Genomic DNA, 13,230 nt, shown 5'->3' with positions numbered 1-13,230 from the left:
TTCACATCTCGACTGGCATGGCCCTGGGCTGCTCCATTGTATACACGGAGTTACGTCATCATCTGTACATGCGCACATGCTGCCACATCATCCTACAGAAACTGGGAGGGTTTTCCTTTTATTTGATGCAGATTTCACATTTCTATCGTCTTTCCTGTGACCGGTTAAAAGTGCACCATGACTTTACGGACACACTGTAGATCAGGGGTCTCAAACTCAACTTAGCATGTGGGCCGCAGAGCAAGATCACAGTCGTTCGGCGGGCCGCACTAGGTCTACAAAAGGCAACTGTTACGCAACACTTTTCTCACTGCAGTTGAAAACAAAAAAAAATCAGTACAACAAGCACAATCGTCCATGCAGTTTACTCAGTGTCACAAAACGACCAGAAACTGTAGTTCGCATCACAACTGCTGTTAACTAAGCTAATATCTAGCTAGGATGCTAGAGAAATGAAAAATACAAGTAGGCCTCTAGGCTTACTTAATTTTATCCAAAATATTTTGAACTTCGTGGATTAGTCTGTGGGCCGCACAAAATTGTTCGGTGGGCCGCAAGTTTGAGACCCCTGCTGTAGATAGAGCTATTTTTATATGTTGATTTTGTGTACTGAAACTTGACTGAATTTATTCTGTTTTAGTGGAGTCTTCAGGTGTTCTGTATATGAGATCATAGCATCAGCAAACAGTTAATTTTACTTTTTTGATTTGGATGCCTTTTAGTCTCTTCTTGCCTAATTGCTCTAGCTAGGAATTCCAGTTCAGGGGCTCCTCGGGTTATGACACAGTTCCGTTCCTGCATCAGTGATGTAACCTAAATTTTGGTGTCAGTCGAAACACACCCTAGCTTAACTCACTTACTTATCCTAACACAGTTGTAAAATCATAATCTAGAACATAGAAACACAACTAAACCATAGTAAAAGGAAAAGGACATAAATATACTGTACTGTACACTGTACTGTACACTGTACTGTACTGACAGAAAAAAATGACAAATGCGAACACTTGTGCTTTTAACATTCCAAAATGGCATAGGTGGCATACTGGGGGCCACCAGCTCCCTCACTCATATGCTGTTACCGTGTATTCTGTCGCCATATGCATCCAAACTACAGTAGTTCGCCTACGTAGGCCATAAGTACGGTGCTAATGGCGTAAGCGGAAACACTCATGTCTCAATTTTTTTAAGTTTTTATGGGAGTGAGCGTTGTAAACTCGGAAACATCATATGTCAAGACGGTCATAACTCGAGGACCCCCTGTACTTTGTTGAATAGAAGTAGTAAGAATGGGTAATCTTGTCTTGTTCTTGATCTTATAAAGGGAAAGTTTTCAACCTTTTACTGTTAAGTATGATGTTAGCTGTGGGTCTTTTTTTTTTTTTTTTTTTTTTTTGTATTTTTTTGAAGCTGGAAACGGGGAGAGACAGTCAGACAGACTCCGGCATGCGCCCGACCGGGATCCACCCGGCACGCCCACCAGGGGCGATGCTCTGCCCACCAGGGGGCGATGCTCTGCACCTCCAGGGCATAGCTCTGCCGCAAACGGAGCCATTCTAGTGCCTGGGGCAGAGGCCAAGGAGCCATCCCCAGCGCCCAGGCCATCTTTGCTCCAATGGAGCCTTGGCTGCAGGAGGGGAAGAGAGAGACAGAGAGGAAGGAAGAGGGGGGTGGAGAAGCAAATGGGCGCTTCTCCTATGTGCCCTGGCCGGGAATTGAACCCGGGTCCCCCGCACGGCAGGCCGACACTCTACCGCTGAGCCAACCAGCCAGGGCCTGTGGGTCTTTCATGTATGGCCTTCATTGTGTTGAAGTATGATCATTCTGTAGCCAAGTAGTTGAGCGTTTTTATCATGAATGGATATTTTATTTGTCAAATGCCTTTTCTGTGTCTATTGAGGTAATCATATGGTTTTTGTCTTTCATTCTATTAATGTCGCATATCACATTTATTGATTTGCATATGTTGAGTCATTCTTGCATCCCAGGGAAAAATCCCATTTGATGTGGTATTGAATTCAGTTTGGTAGCCTGACCTGTGGTGGCGCAGTGGATAAAGCACCGACTTGGAACACTGGGGTTGCCTGTTCGAAACCCTGGGCTTGCCCATTCAACAGCTATGAGTTGATGCTTCCTGCTCTACCCACTGACTTTCTCTCTATCTGTCCTCTCTGAAATCAATAAATAAAATCTTTAAAAACAAATTCAGTATGGTAGTATTTTGTTGGGATTTTTGAACCTGTGTCCATTAGGGTATTGGTCTGTACTTTTTTCTTGTAGTTTCCTTGCCTGCCTTTGGTAGGAGGGCAATGCTGGCCTTGTAGAGTGATTCCGGGAGTGCTCCCCCTGTGCAGTGTTTTGGAAGGGTTTGAGAATTGGCATTCTCATGTAAATGTTTGGGGGAATTCACCTGGGAAGCCATCTGGGCCTGAGCCTTTCATTGTTGCCTTCCCACTTTCAATCGAAACCCCTTAGGTTTGTTCTAATGTAAACTTTCTCTGTGGTCGCCTTGTGGAGAGCAAGGGTACCAAATGGATGGGCAGGGGACGTTAGGCATTTGTACCTATAACGCACTCCTTTTCATTTAACCGATTACGTTCTGTAGAAAAAAGTATTGCTCATTTTAAAATGTACTATATAATCAGTTTCTGTAATGTGGAAAGTCTAACCTAGTTCTACACTTGATCTTAGCCAAAAGGCTGAAAAGTGATTTAACCTAGTTCTAAAATGCACTGGTGCGTTGAGATTGGCCTGGGTCTTTCACGAGCACCTCCTTGGAGTGCCGTTTGTCGCGGAGCACATTTGATAATGTGGCGATGCTTATTTCCTATAAGAAAGGTAACATAACTTGGAGTGAAAATTCAAGAAGTCTTTTGAACTTGACACCATAAGTTGCTGGAATGCTTTTTGGAAATTTGAACCCCTTAGCCTCCTTATAAATTTTAGTTGTCCATAAAAGTGAAGAAGAGAATCAGTGTGCAAAAGTACAAAAGTTTGTACATGGCTTCAGAAGATGGAGTTTAATGCAGGTGTCATCACTGCTGACTCTTCAGATCAAGACACCAGAGGGCCCATCTGCCAAGGTCACAGGCAGCTCTGATTCTGTTGTACTGTTATCAGTGCACCTTTTGTTGTTTGATCTGTCACCCTGGGTCATATTATCTGATCGTGTTTGTTTTTTGCTGTCACCTCTAACTTTTCCCACTCCCTAAATGCGGCTGTCCTTTCTGTGCTCTTATCATGTCAGTTTCATGGTCGTGATGTGTCTTCACACACTGTTTTGTAATCTAGGCAGGTAAGTCCAGGTGTCATGGTAGTTCCCACTGACTGACTACCCAGTACGGACCAGCACTGACGTCTCCCATGGGACAGTCTACCTGGATGTGTTAATAAAAACAGACCGTGCTAAAACTGCCAGAACTTCTGGCCTCCCCCGAGTGCTAGAAGTCCGTCATTTTGCCTGAGCACCACCACTGCTCCCACTGCTAGGCCGGTGGCTCAGGCGCTGCAGATGTGTGCCCAGTACAGACTGCTCCCGGGTCCTCTGCATGCTTCTGCACTGTGCCGTGCATTTCTTCTCATCCTCACCCTAGCCCTCACTCACTGCAGGCATGCTGTGCCTATGTGCTACTTACCGCGTCTGGCTTGTCACTGGCCACATTGCTTTCAGTCTGCTTCTCCTTCCCACATACAGTATAAGTGCTTCCCATATGGCCCAGCCCACCTGCTAACTGGTGGGCTGGTTCTGTCCTGTCATGTCCTACCCCCTCCCTATCCTGGGCATGTGTGAGAGTGGAAAGGCATCACACTTGTTTGTTCTTGGCCTCTGATGGTCTTTTATTCTTCTGTTTTCCTAGTACTCTATGTATTGTGTGATCTTGAGCAAAACTTTATTCGTCATGGCCTGTTTTCTCATCCTTAAAATAATGTAATTACATTAGATGGGTTCTGCACCGTTCCTTTCTGTCTAAAATAATTCAACCTCCCCTCAGGTCTAGGTCAGGCCTCAGCCAAAGGATACTTCTCCTGAATTTTGTTCTTACCCTACCGTGTGTCCCCTTGTTTGAACTCCTGTTCTACTGGGAGAAGAAGGCGACTACATGTTCTGTATTCTGCTTGCCTTTGTTGGTTAGATTTTACCAGCTAGAATAGAAGTTCCTTCAGGATAGGAGTTAAAAGAAAAATCAGTATTCCCACCTTTTAGCTTTTTTTCTCTTAACTGTATTCCCACTGAAGTCTTTCTCCCCCAACCAAACCAGTTCTTTCATTTTCCTGCCTACATTAAGGAAAAAGTATGCGCCTGATCAGGATCCACCTGGCAAGCCCACTAGGGGGCGTTGCTCCATTGCAACTGGAGCTATTCTAGCACCTGAGGTGGAGGCCATGGAGCTGTCCTCAGTTCCTGGGCCAACTTTGCTCCCATGGAACCTTGGCTGTGGGAGAGGAAGAGAGAGATAAAGATAAAGGAGAGGGGGAAGAGTGGAGAAGCAGATGGGCACTTCTCCTGTGTGTCCTGGCCAGGAATTGAACCCAGGACGTCCACGTACCGGGCCGACGCTCTTACCACTGAGCCAACCGGCCAGGGCCAGAAAAAGATATCTTTGATTCAAGCTAAGAACTGTGCAGGTGGTATTCTTTTTTTTTTTTTTTTTTTTTCCTTTTTTGTTTGAGAGAGGGACAGACAGGAAGAGAGGCACAAAGCATCCTTTATTTGTTGCAGCACCTTAGTTGTTCACTGACTGCTTTCTCATATGTGCCTTGACTGGGGGTGGAGTGTGGCGGAAGGCTCTAGCCAAGCCAGTGACCCCTTGCTCAAGCCAGCGACCATGGGGTCATGTTTATGATCCAGTGCTCAAACCAGTGACCCTGTGTTCAAGCTGGTGAGCCTGTGCTCAAACCAGATGCACCCACGCTTATGCTGGCGACCTCAGGGTTTCAAACCTGGGTCCTCTGTACAGGTGGTATTCTAAAAGTACGATCTTTTTTCCAAGGACAGTTTTTCAAATATAAAGATGTGGCGGGTAGTTCATAAAGGATTAGTTGCTTGAAATTTATAGCTACACTCTTCAGTTTTTATAATTGGTGAAATGAAGCTAGTTAATATTTTTACGTTATAACACTACATCTAAAAGGATGGTTAAGTCAACAGTTTGAATGTATTTCATTGGGTTATTAGAACTTTAACCATCTATGCCTGGTGTCTGAGGATTGGATATAGTTTTTTTTGTTTTTGTTTCTTTTTTAAATTGAGAGGTGGGGAGACAGTGAGACAGATTCTTGGACGCACCCCGACTGGGATCTTGCCAAGCCCCTATTGGGCTAGGCCCTGCCCATTTAGTACCACTGCCCCATTGCTCGGCAACAGAGATATTTTAGCACCTGAGGCAAGGCCATGGAGCCGTCCTCAGTACCTGGGGCCAACTTGCTTGAACCATTGCAGCCATGGCTGTAGGAGGGGAAGGGAAGAGAGGGGAAGGGGGCGGGTTGGAGAAGCAAATGATTGCTTCTCCTGTGTGCCCCAACTGGGAATAGAACCTGGGACTTGCACACGCTGGGCCAATGCTCTACCACTGAGCCAACCAACCAGGGCCTGAGTGTGCATGTTTTTTCTTCTCCCATTTAAAATTATTCATTCATATCTAATTTTGACATTTGTTCTTATTTCTGTAACATAAACAAGTAACAGCCATAGTGTGTTCTTTTTGAAAGTCATTGGGATTTTAAACTGTTTACCTGGAACTCAGAACATTTCGTACTTTTTTCTGTAGCTTTCTCTTTATATGGATAAATTTGAAGAATTCCAGACTACCATGGCAAAAAGCAACGAACTGTTCACAACCTTCCGGCAGGAAATGGAAAAGGTATTTGCATATTTTAGTAGAGTATTACTTAAAAGGAAATTTGTATAAGCTAATTTAAGCATGGTCACTACATGGATGAGTTTATATTATAATGCTGTCTTAATTTCATCTTTTATGATCTTTCGTTGGCATCATGTTTGGTCATTTTTGCCCTCAGTGTACCCCCCAAAGCTGGTGATTTCTATGCTCTTAAAATTGTTTATTAAAGTGAATTCCTTTATTAAATACGTTTTGTTAGAAATAAAGTGGTTTCACTTTAGTGTGTGTGTGTGTGTGTGTGTCGCTTTATTCATTTCAGGTGATCCCCCCACTCTCCCCGTTTCCTTAGAGATTAAATTATTTAAAGACATCCAAGCCCAGAATAGGAATTACATATAGTGGTACCTTGAGATACGAACAGACCAACATACGAATTTTTTTTTAAGATAGGAGGTGCGACTCGGTTTATATTTTTGTTCAAGATCCGGGCGAAATTCCAAGATACGAGTCGTGATTCGGGAAGCTGCCACGAGTTGGCTCGATGGCGCACAGGTCCAGAATTGGCAGTTTGATATACGAGTTGACTGACTTAAAAGCTGGGTTACAGAATGAATTAAATTCCTATCTCAAGGTACCAGTGTATTTTGATTGGTTGATATGTATATAATGGTGTTTCTACCTTTTTAGCTTTCGTTTTTCTGTTAACTATACTTTCACTGAATTTTTTTCCTCAACCAAACCAATTCTTTGACTTCTGTTTCATTTTCCTACTTAACATTAAGAAGAGAGATCTCCTTGATATCAAGCTAAGAACCAAAATAGATCCATAGATATCCATCAATCCATACTTTACTTGACATGTTCCTCTTAAAATGGGAGTTTTTTAAAAATGGCGGTGGGGCGGGGAGCAGTAGAGCAATGCCTGGCAGTTTGTGAACATGTAGTTGCCGTCATGACTGCGACCAGATCTTAATGTGGTGCTTGGGAGTGCGTACTTTGGGTTAATGTCCCTGTTGCATCGTATAATGTGTGACCATGGACAAGTTATTTAACCTTTCCGTGCCGTTGTCGTTGAAAGTAACAAAAATACTTCCCCTTCACAAAGTGGAGTATTTTAGATAGTGCTTAGCCATGTTAAGTGCTCAAGTTACCACCTTCAGATATTTTTAGACCCAGTAATCTGGAGAATTCAGTGAGCGGCAGATTAGTTCCGCCTGCCAGTCCGTTCAGCTGCGGCGCCAGTTGAGGGGGACTCTTTCCACAGAGAAAGCCAAGGCTGGGCCCAAGCACATGCTACTGAGGTGGAAGAGGTGAACATCGGGACTCCCCAGTGCAGGGTCCTTCCGGCCCAGCATCTGAACTGGAACACACCCCTCTGCGCTAGTGGCTAGAGCTCAGTCGGTTAGCACTCAGCCCATGTCTCCCATGCCCCCTTCCCACAGCGTTTGTCTCCCCTGGCCTTGTAGTTTCACGGGAGATGACCCACACAAGTGTGGCCCTGGCTGCGCATTTCCCATGACCAGCACTTGGCTCGGCAGCCCCACTGGGATCAAGCTGGGGCCCAGTCAGCACTGCATGTTGAACAGTGATAATGGGCTCCCTGACCAGCAGATAGGTCTCAGTTTCTGAAAACTGGGGTCTTGTAGCCTATGTTTAAAAACATTCCTATTTTTGGATCCATGTTATCATTAGAAAAATCTGAAGTTGTGAGGATGACCAAAGTGAAGGTTTTGTGCTTGGTAACTGGAGTCTCCCCTACGTTATGCTGTCTCCAGTTCTGAAACTGATGTGGTCTCAGAGGTTGTGGCAGAGCACCAATTCTTAATCTTTGGAGGGGCTGTTCCTTCCAAGGATCCGATGAATTACTGTCTTCAGACAGAACACTCATGAACATGGCCATTTTTCGGTACAGCTCGGGGAGGAGCTTCTCATCTTGTGCTACCCCTACCCCCAGCTGGAAGGAAAGATGCACTCCAGCGTAACTTGAGTCCGGTGTGGTATCTGACAGCTTCCGCCATGTGCTGCTGTCTCAGAAATTGAGATTAGTTTTTCTCATCATATGAAACCCGCTTTGGTTCTTATGGCTTCTGAGCTAAGCTCTGCTACCAACAGACAGGCGCAGCTGGCAGCTGGGCCTGGCAGGTGCAGTGATGGGGGTGGGGGGCAACATTCAAATGTTTTTGTGGTGGGACTGTGGAGATAACAGAATTTTGAATTTAAATGTTCAATTGTATTGATTCACAGATGACAAAGAAAATTAAAAAACTGGAAAAAGAAACAATAATATGGCGTACCAAATGGGAAAACAATAACAAAGCACTTCTGCAAATGGCTGAAGAGGTGAGGTGGTTTCCCGTGACGAAGGTGTGCTCAGTCATGGGCACTTGGGAAGTTCAGGCAGCCAGCAGTGCAGGGCACGTGCGTTTTGACAACTAGTGCTCCAGTGAGGACTGTGGCGGGTAGGGGGGGGTAGTGCCGAGTGGAACTGCCGGCTGTCCTGGCAGGTGAGTTCGGCTGTAGGTGTGGGGCCCGAGTGAGGCGTTTGGTTCCCTAATTCCCAGGAATTAGTCCAGGCTTGTCTTGGAGAAAGCTGTAAAGCCACCTAGATTTCTTTTGTCTCGAGTAGTGGTTTCTCAGATTTGAGATTGCATCCAACTCCAGCTTGTTAAAACAGACCCAGACTGTCATGCTGGCTTGAGTTGGATTCATGAGACGTGGGGTGGTGTCAGAGAATCGGCCTTTTTTTTTTTTTTTTACAGAGTCAGAGAGAGGGATAGATAGGGACAGACAGGAACGGAGAGATGAGAAGCATCAATCATCAGTTTTTTGTTGCGACACCTTAGCTGTTCATTGATTGCTTTCTCATATGTGCCTTGACCATGGGCCTTCAGCAGACCGAGTGACCCCTTGCTCAAGCCAGCGACCTTGGGTCCAACCTGGTGAGCTTTTGTTCAAACCAGATGAGCCCGCGCTCAAGCTGGCGACCTCGGGGTCTCGAACCTGGGTCCTCCGCATCCCAGTCTGATGCTCTATCCACTGCGCCACGACCTGGTCAGGCGAATCGGCCTTTCTTGTCTTTCCGGTGCTCCCCCCTTAGCAGCACTGGTCAGCTTCCCCAGTGGGAGTTCAGAGGAACTCGGGCGCCTTTCTTTCTGCTTTAAGTCTTTTCAAAAAGGTAATATTCTAAAGCTGAAAGGTACTTACAAACACTAGATTTCACACCTTTGATCTTGTCACCTGAAAATTGGTAAAAGGGAAATCTATGCAAAAACAAGATGAATTCTGGCCCTGGCCAGTTGGCTCAGTGGTAGAGCGTCAGCCTGGCGTGCAGGAGTCCCAGGTTCAATTCCCGGCCAGAGCACACAGGAGAAGCGCCCATCTGCTTCTCCACCCCTCTCCCTCTCCTTCCTCTGTCTCTCTCTTCCCCTCCTGCAGCCAAGGCTCCATTGGAGCAAAGTTGGCCCCAGGCGCTGAGGATGGCTCCATGGCCTCTGCCTCAGACACTAGAATGGCTCTGGTTGCAACAGAGCAACGCCCCCAGATGGGCGGAGCATCGCCCCCTGGTGGGCATGCCGGGTGGATCCCGGTGGGGTGCATGTGGGAGTTTGTCTGACTGCCTCCCTGTTTCCAACTTCAGAAAAATACAAAAAAAAAAAAATTCTTTTGTTTTGAATCAGGCCCTTAATTTGTATCTACTAGTCACTGTGATGAGTATCTTGAATTCCCTTAACATTTCATCAATACAAAATGTTTGGGAAATTGGGTTTTGGTTTTTTAAGAAACATGACAAAATTTGTCACCCTAGAACAGTATTGTTACACATACCATGTATTCCTAGATGTGTACCCAGGGAAGCTAGCTGGAATGTTAGGTGTTGAAAGAAGCTGAACATGTTCAAGGTGTCTGAACAAGTAGTTTCCCGTGTGCTCAAACGACTTAATCTTTGCTGTCCAGTCACTGCCTGTCTTCAGTGAGGTTACATACACCCTTTTCTTCCCTATAGAAAACTGTCCGCGATAAAGAGTACAAGGCCTTTCAGATCAAACTGGAGCGTTTAGAGAAGCTGTGCAGGGCGCTTCAGATGGAAAGGAATGAGCTCAACCAGAAGGTGGAAGTCCTCAAGGAGCAGGTCCTGGGTAAGACTACAGGTGTCGACCTGGCCCCGCGCGCCACACAGTTCTGTGCAGCCCTCGCTTCTCCCAAGGAGCTGAGCACTGCCTGGAACAGTGGTGCTGGAGTCCCCACAGAGGCCGCACACCAGGCCGTGTCCCCAGGCGTCGGGCCGACCATTGAGTCAGTGGACTGAGAGGAAGTATGATCACTGTACTGAGAGCTCTATTTTGTGTATAACTTTCTCTGTTAGTAGTTAACTATTGGTTTTGTGGTGAAAATTTTCTTACTTTTTCTACCATATCTGTATTTTCTTAGAACTACTGGACTTACGTGCTCCAGGAGGTGGCTTAGCAGTTTTGAATAGTTTTCCTCAGCTGTGTGGCACATCTGCCTCGGTTCCCTTCATTGGAATGCATGTGGTCACTGCCTTGTCCTTTTTCCCTGCTCCTTGCACAGAACCCTCCTAATTAACATTTCACTCAAGGCAGGGCCAACCATTACAAGGGAACTTTGTTCTGATAATGGTTCCTTGATGTGAAAACATTATTCATTTAAACATCCTGCCCTCCCTTCCCCATCAATATTAATGAAAAAAAGAAAACATCAAAATGATTAGTTTTGTCTAATAGCCCATTTAAATGACAAGTTTTTAAAAAAACCTTTAGGGTTACGACAGAAGCATAGCATATTTGATTCAAAATAGTGTTTTGATAATAAATCACTTGACAAATTCAGATGGCTTAGGTCATAAGCCTCAAAATCCTCAAAATTTTGCCAGGATATGTACATAAAGGTATAATGTAAACAGTAGTATATACAGACAAATCATTGGACGTATAGGCTTAATGTTCATGTACCGAACAAGCCGTACTGCTTTGGTTACGATGAATTTGGACCACCGGGAGGCTTACTGTGGGATAGGCAGTTTCTTTCTGTCTTCTACTCGGGGTTTGAGTCACTTCCCACAGAAAGCAGTCCCTCTACTTACTTCTTTCTTTTCTACTTGAAATTGGTGTTCAGTTTTTATGACAGTCCCATTAGCAAAGTTCTCCATTCCAACTGAAACTGATTTTATTTCCAAAACAGAAAGACTGGATGGAACCAAGATTTTTAACTTTGGGAAAACTTAGCACAGTTAAGTAGTTTGGGTATATAATGTATGTTTTCCGTCTGTTTCTCACCCTCTAACTGTTTTAAATTTTTAAAGAAAGAAAAAGCAGTATTAGTGTCTCTACACTTTGAATGGGGGGACTTTCAAACTTAAGCACATCACCTTTGGATTGATTTTCCTTTGTTCTTTACAGTGTCGAATGTAGAAGTTATGCAAATGATTAATCAGGCTGCAGTGATGAAAAGTTTTGATTTTTGTCCCTAATACAATTTGCATTCAAGTACTTTATGAAATAAAATAAAAAGAACCCACTAGAACTGATGTTAACACATTCCACTGAGCAAAACTATCAAACTGATACTTGTTAAATTACTGAATAACTCTCTTCTGTCCATTTAAAAGGGTTTTCTCTTTGTTAAACTTCTTTTTGTACAGTCCTGTCACATTCATGGTCTAAACTGGGTTGCAAGAATTGAAAACTGACCAGTAGATAGGAAACAACACCTGGAGTGGAGGATTATATCTAAGCTTCCACCCTCGGGCTTGTTAATCAGGGGCCAGACAGTCGGAGGAAAAGCAATCCACAAAGTAGGTTATCTAATCACTGTCAAATCAGCCGGAACCAGAAACATACATACCCTCCCCCTCCAACAGCCTCTTATAAATAAATACCCATCTTCAGCTTTTCAATAAAATATTGGACTCATTTACCAGAGAAGAAATGAAGGCATATACAGACATATCTATCTTAAAATTAGTAATGGATCACATCTCACAAGAATTCTGCTGGATGTACAGCTCTTAATGTTTGAAGCCACTTGTGTAGCCCCACCACATCTCCTTGTGCTTGTCTGAGCGGAAGACTGTCAAATCTTAGACCTGTTGCCTATTTCCAGGGGCTTTATAAAGCAATGTGGTTAACAGTACTTGGCCTGCTGCTTTTGGCTGTCTTTGTAGCTAGATGCTATACCATTGTGTTTCAAGGATATGGATTCTGTCTGCATATCTTTTCAGAATCTGTCCTATCATTATCCTGTGAATAAAAACAAATGGGACCCTGAGGATACCCTCCGTAAAGCAATCACCTCACCAGCCCAGTGTTGTGGCTTTGTAGCATGCTATTCTACCTACCATATTCTAGAATATTACTGCTACTAGGATGGCCCAGAGAAGGTTTAAATGTCAAATTCACTTCAGTTGCACTTGAACCAGCATGGAACCTTGATGCGTATTATTTAGTGGCAGTAGAGAAAAACCTGGTTCTTGGATAATGGACCATTTCATCCTCGGACTTTTAGGAGTACATTTCTTGGTCTTGAGACCAGTATTTTTAGTTATGTATGCAACTGCCTTTATATTACACCTGGTTATCACAATTCAGTTCTCAGGTGTTGCAGAAAAATCTACCTCTCTCAGACTGTAGATGGAAATAACTGTGAAAAATGATGCAGATATCTTCTAGTTTGTGCTACACACACTGCTTTATTTTTACAGCCCACGTCTTTCATGAGGATACGAATTGTTAAGAGGCAGTCTTGTTTTGCTTTTCAAAGACATTTTGTAGAGATTTTTCACTAATGTGAATCTGATTTTATCTACTCGATTCTGTATAGATTAAGTAAATATGTATGATAAATTTAACAGCTTCTGTGTATTCTTTTGTTATCCATGTGGCCTTAGCTGGGTAACAGTGAAGTCCAAAGACAGTCGTAGGTAGCTGATTTCTTGGACTTGAATAGGTGCTTTAATGGTACAACTGAAGCAATAGGGGACAGGGCACTGTCCACCCTCTGCAGAGCAGCACTCATTTTATGTAGCCAGGCCACTGTTAGTACCTTATTTTGAGTTAAAACAAGTTCTAGTGTAGCTAGAATTTTTTAAAAATCTTTTTTTCCTCCAGTCTTGGCTGCTCTTACTACATTCCAGGGTGTACCTATTTGAATAACAGGGGAAAAGTATATATAGGTATGTATGTTATACACACAGACATGTATGAGATCTATGAGCAAAAAGTAACATGAAATTTTCAGTCAGGTGTATGTTTTAGGCTTAATGGGCTACACAAGGTCTTTGTCACTTGTTTTGATTTCTATCTAAACAACCTTTTAAAATTAAATGTGAAAACCATTCCTAGCTGGCAGGCCTTGTAATATAGGTTGAAGGGTC

The 13,230-nt window shown here is 44.0% G+C and overlaps 1 protein-coding gene and 1 non-coding gene across 4 annotated transcripts in view; one reads left to right on the top strand and one right to left on the bottom strand.

Annotated features, from left to right (window-relative positions):
* Window positions 1-12,705, top strand: part of TXLNG (taxilin gamma) — a 75,428-nt gene extending 62,723 nt beyond the window's left edge. For all 3 annotated transcript variants that reach the window (XM_066250224.1, XM_066250226.1, XM_066250225.1), the window contains 3 exons: window positions 5,769-5,861; window positions 8,085-8,180; window positions 9,844-12,705. In XM_066250224.1, coding sequence (XP_066106321.1) covers window positions 5,769-5,861; window positions 8,085-8,180; window positions 9,844-10,146 — 492 coding nt within the window. In that variant the 3' untranslated portion in view covers window positions 10,147-12,705. The remainder of the gene's footprint in view (window positions 1-5,768; window positions 5,862-8,084; window positions 8,181-9,843) is intronic.
* TRNAG-GCC (transfer RNA glycine (anticodon GCC)) lies at window positions 1,701-1,776 on the bottom strand. The gene has a single exon. It is a non-coding gene; the product is annotated as a tRNA-Gly (tRNA).
* Window positions 12,706-13,230: the final 525 nt, after the last annotated feature.

The sequence above is a fragment of the Saccopteryx bilineata genome, chromosome X (assembly GCF_036850765.1).
Source record: "Saccopteryx bilineata isolate mSacBil1 chromosome X, mSacBil1_pri_phased_curated, whole genome shotgun sequence".
Lineage (NCBI taxonomy): Eukaryota > Metazoa > Chordata > Mammalia > Chiroptera > Emballonuridae > Saccopteryx > Saccopteryx bilineata.
This window is presented reverse-complemented; position numbering and strand designations above follow the sequence as displayed.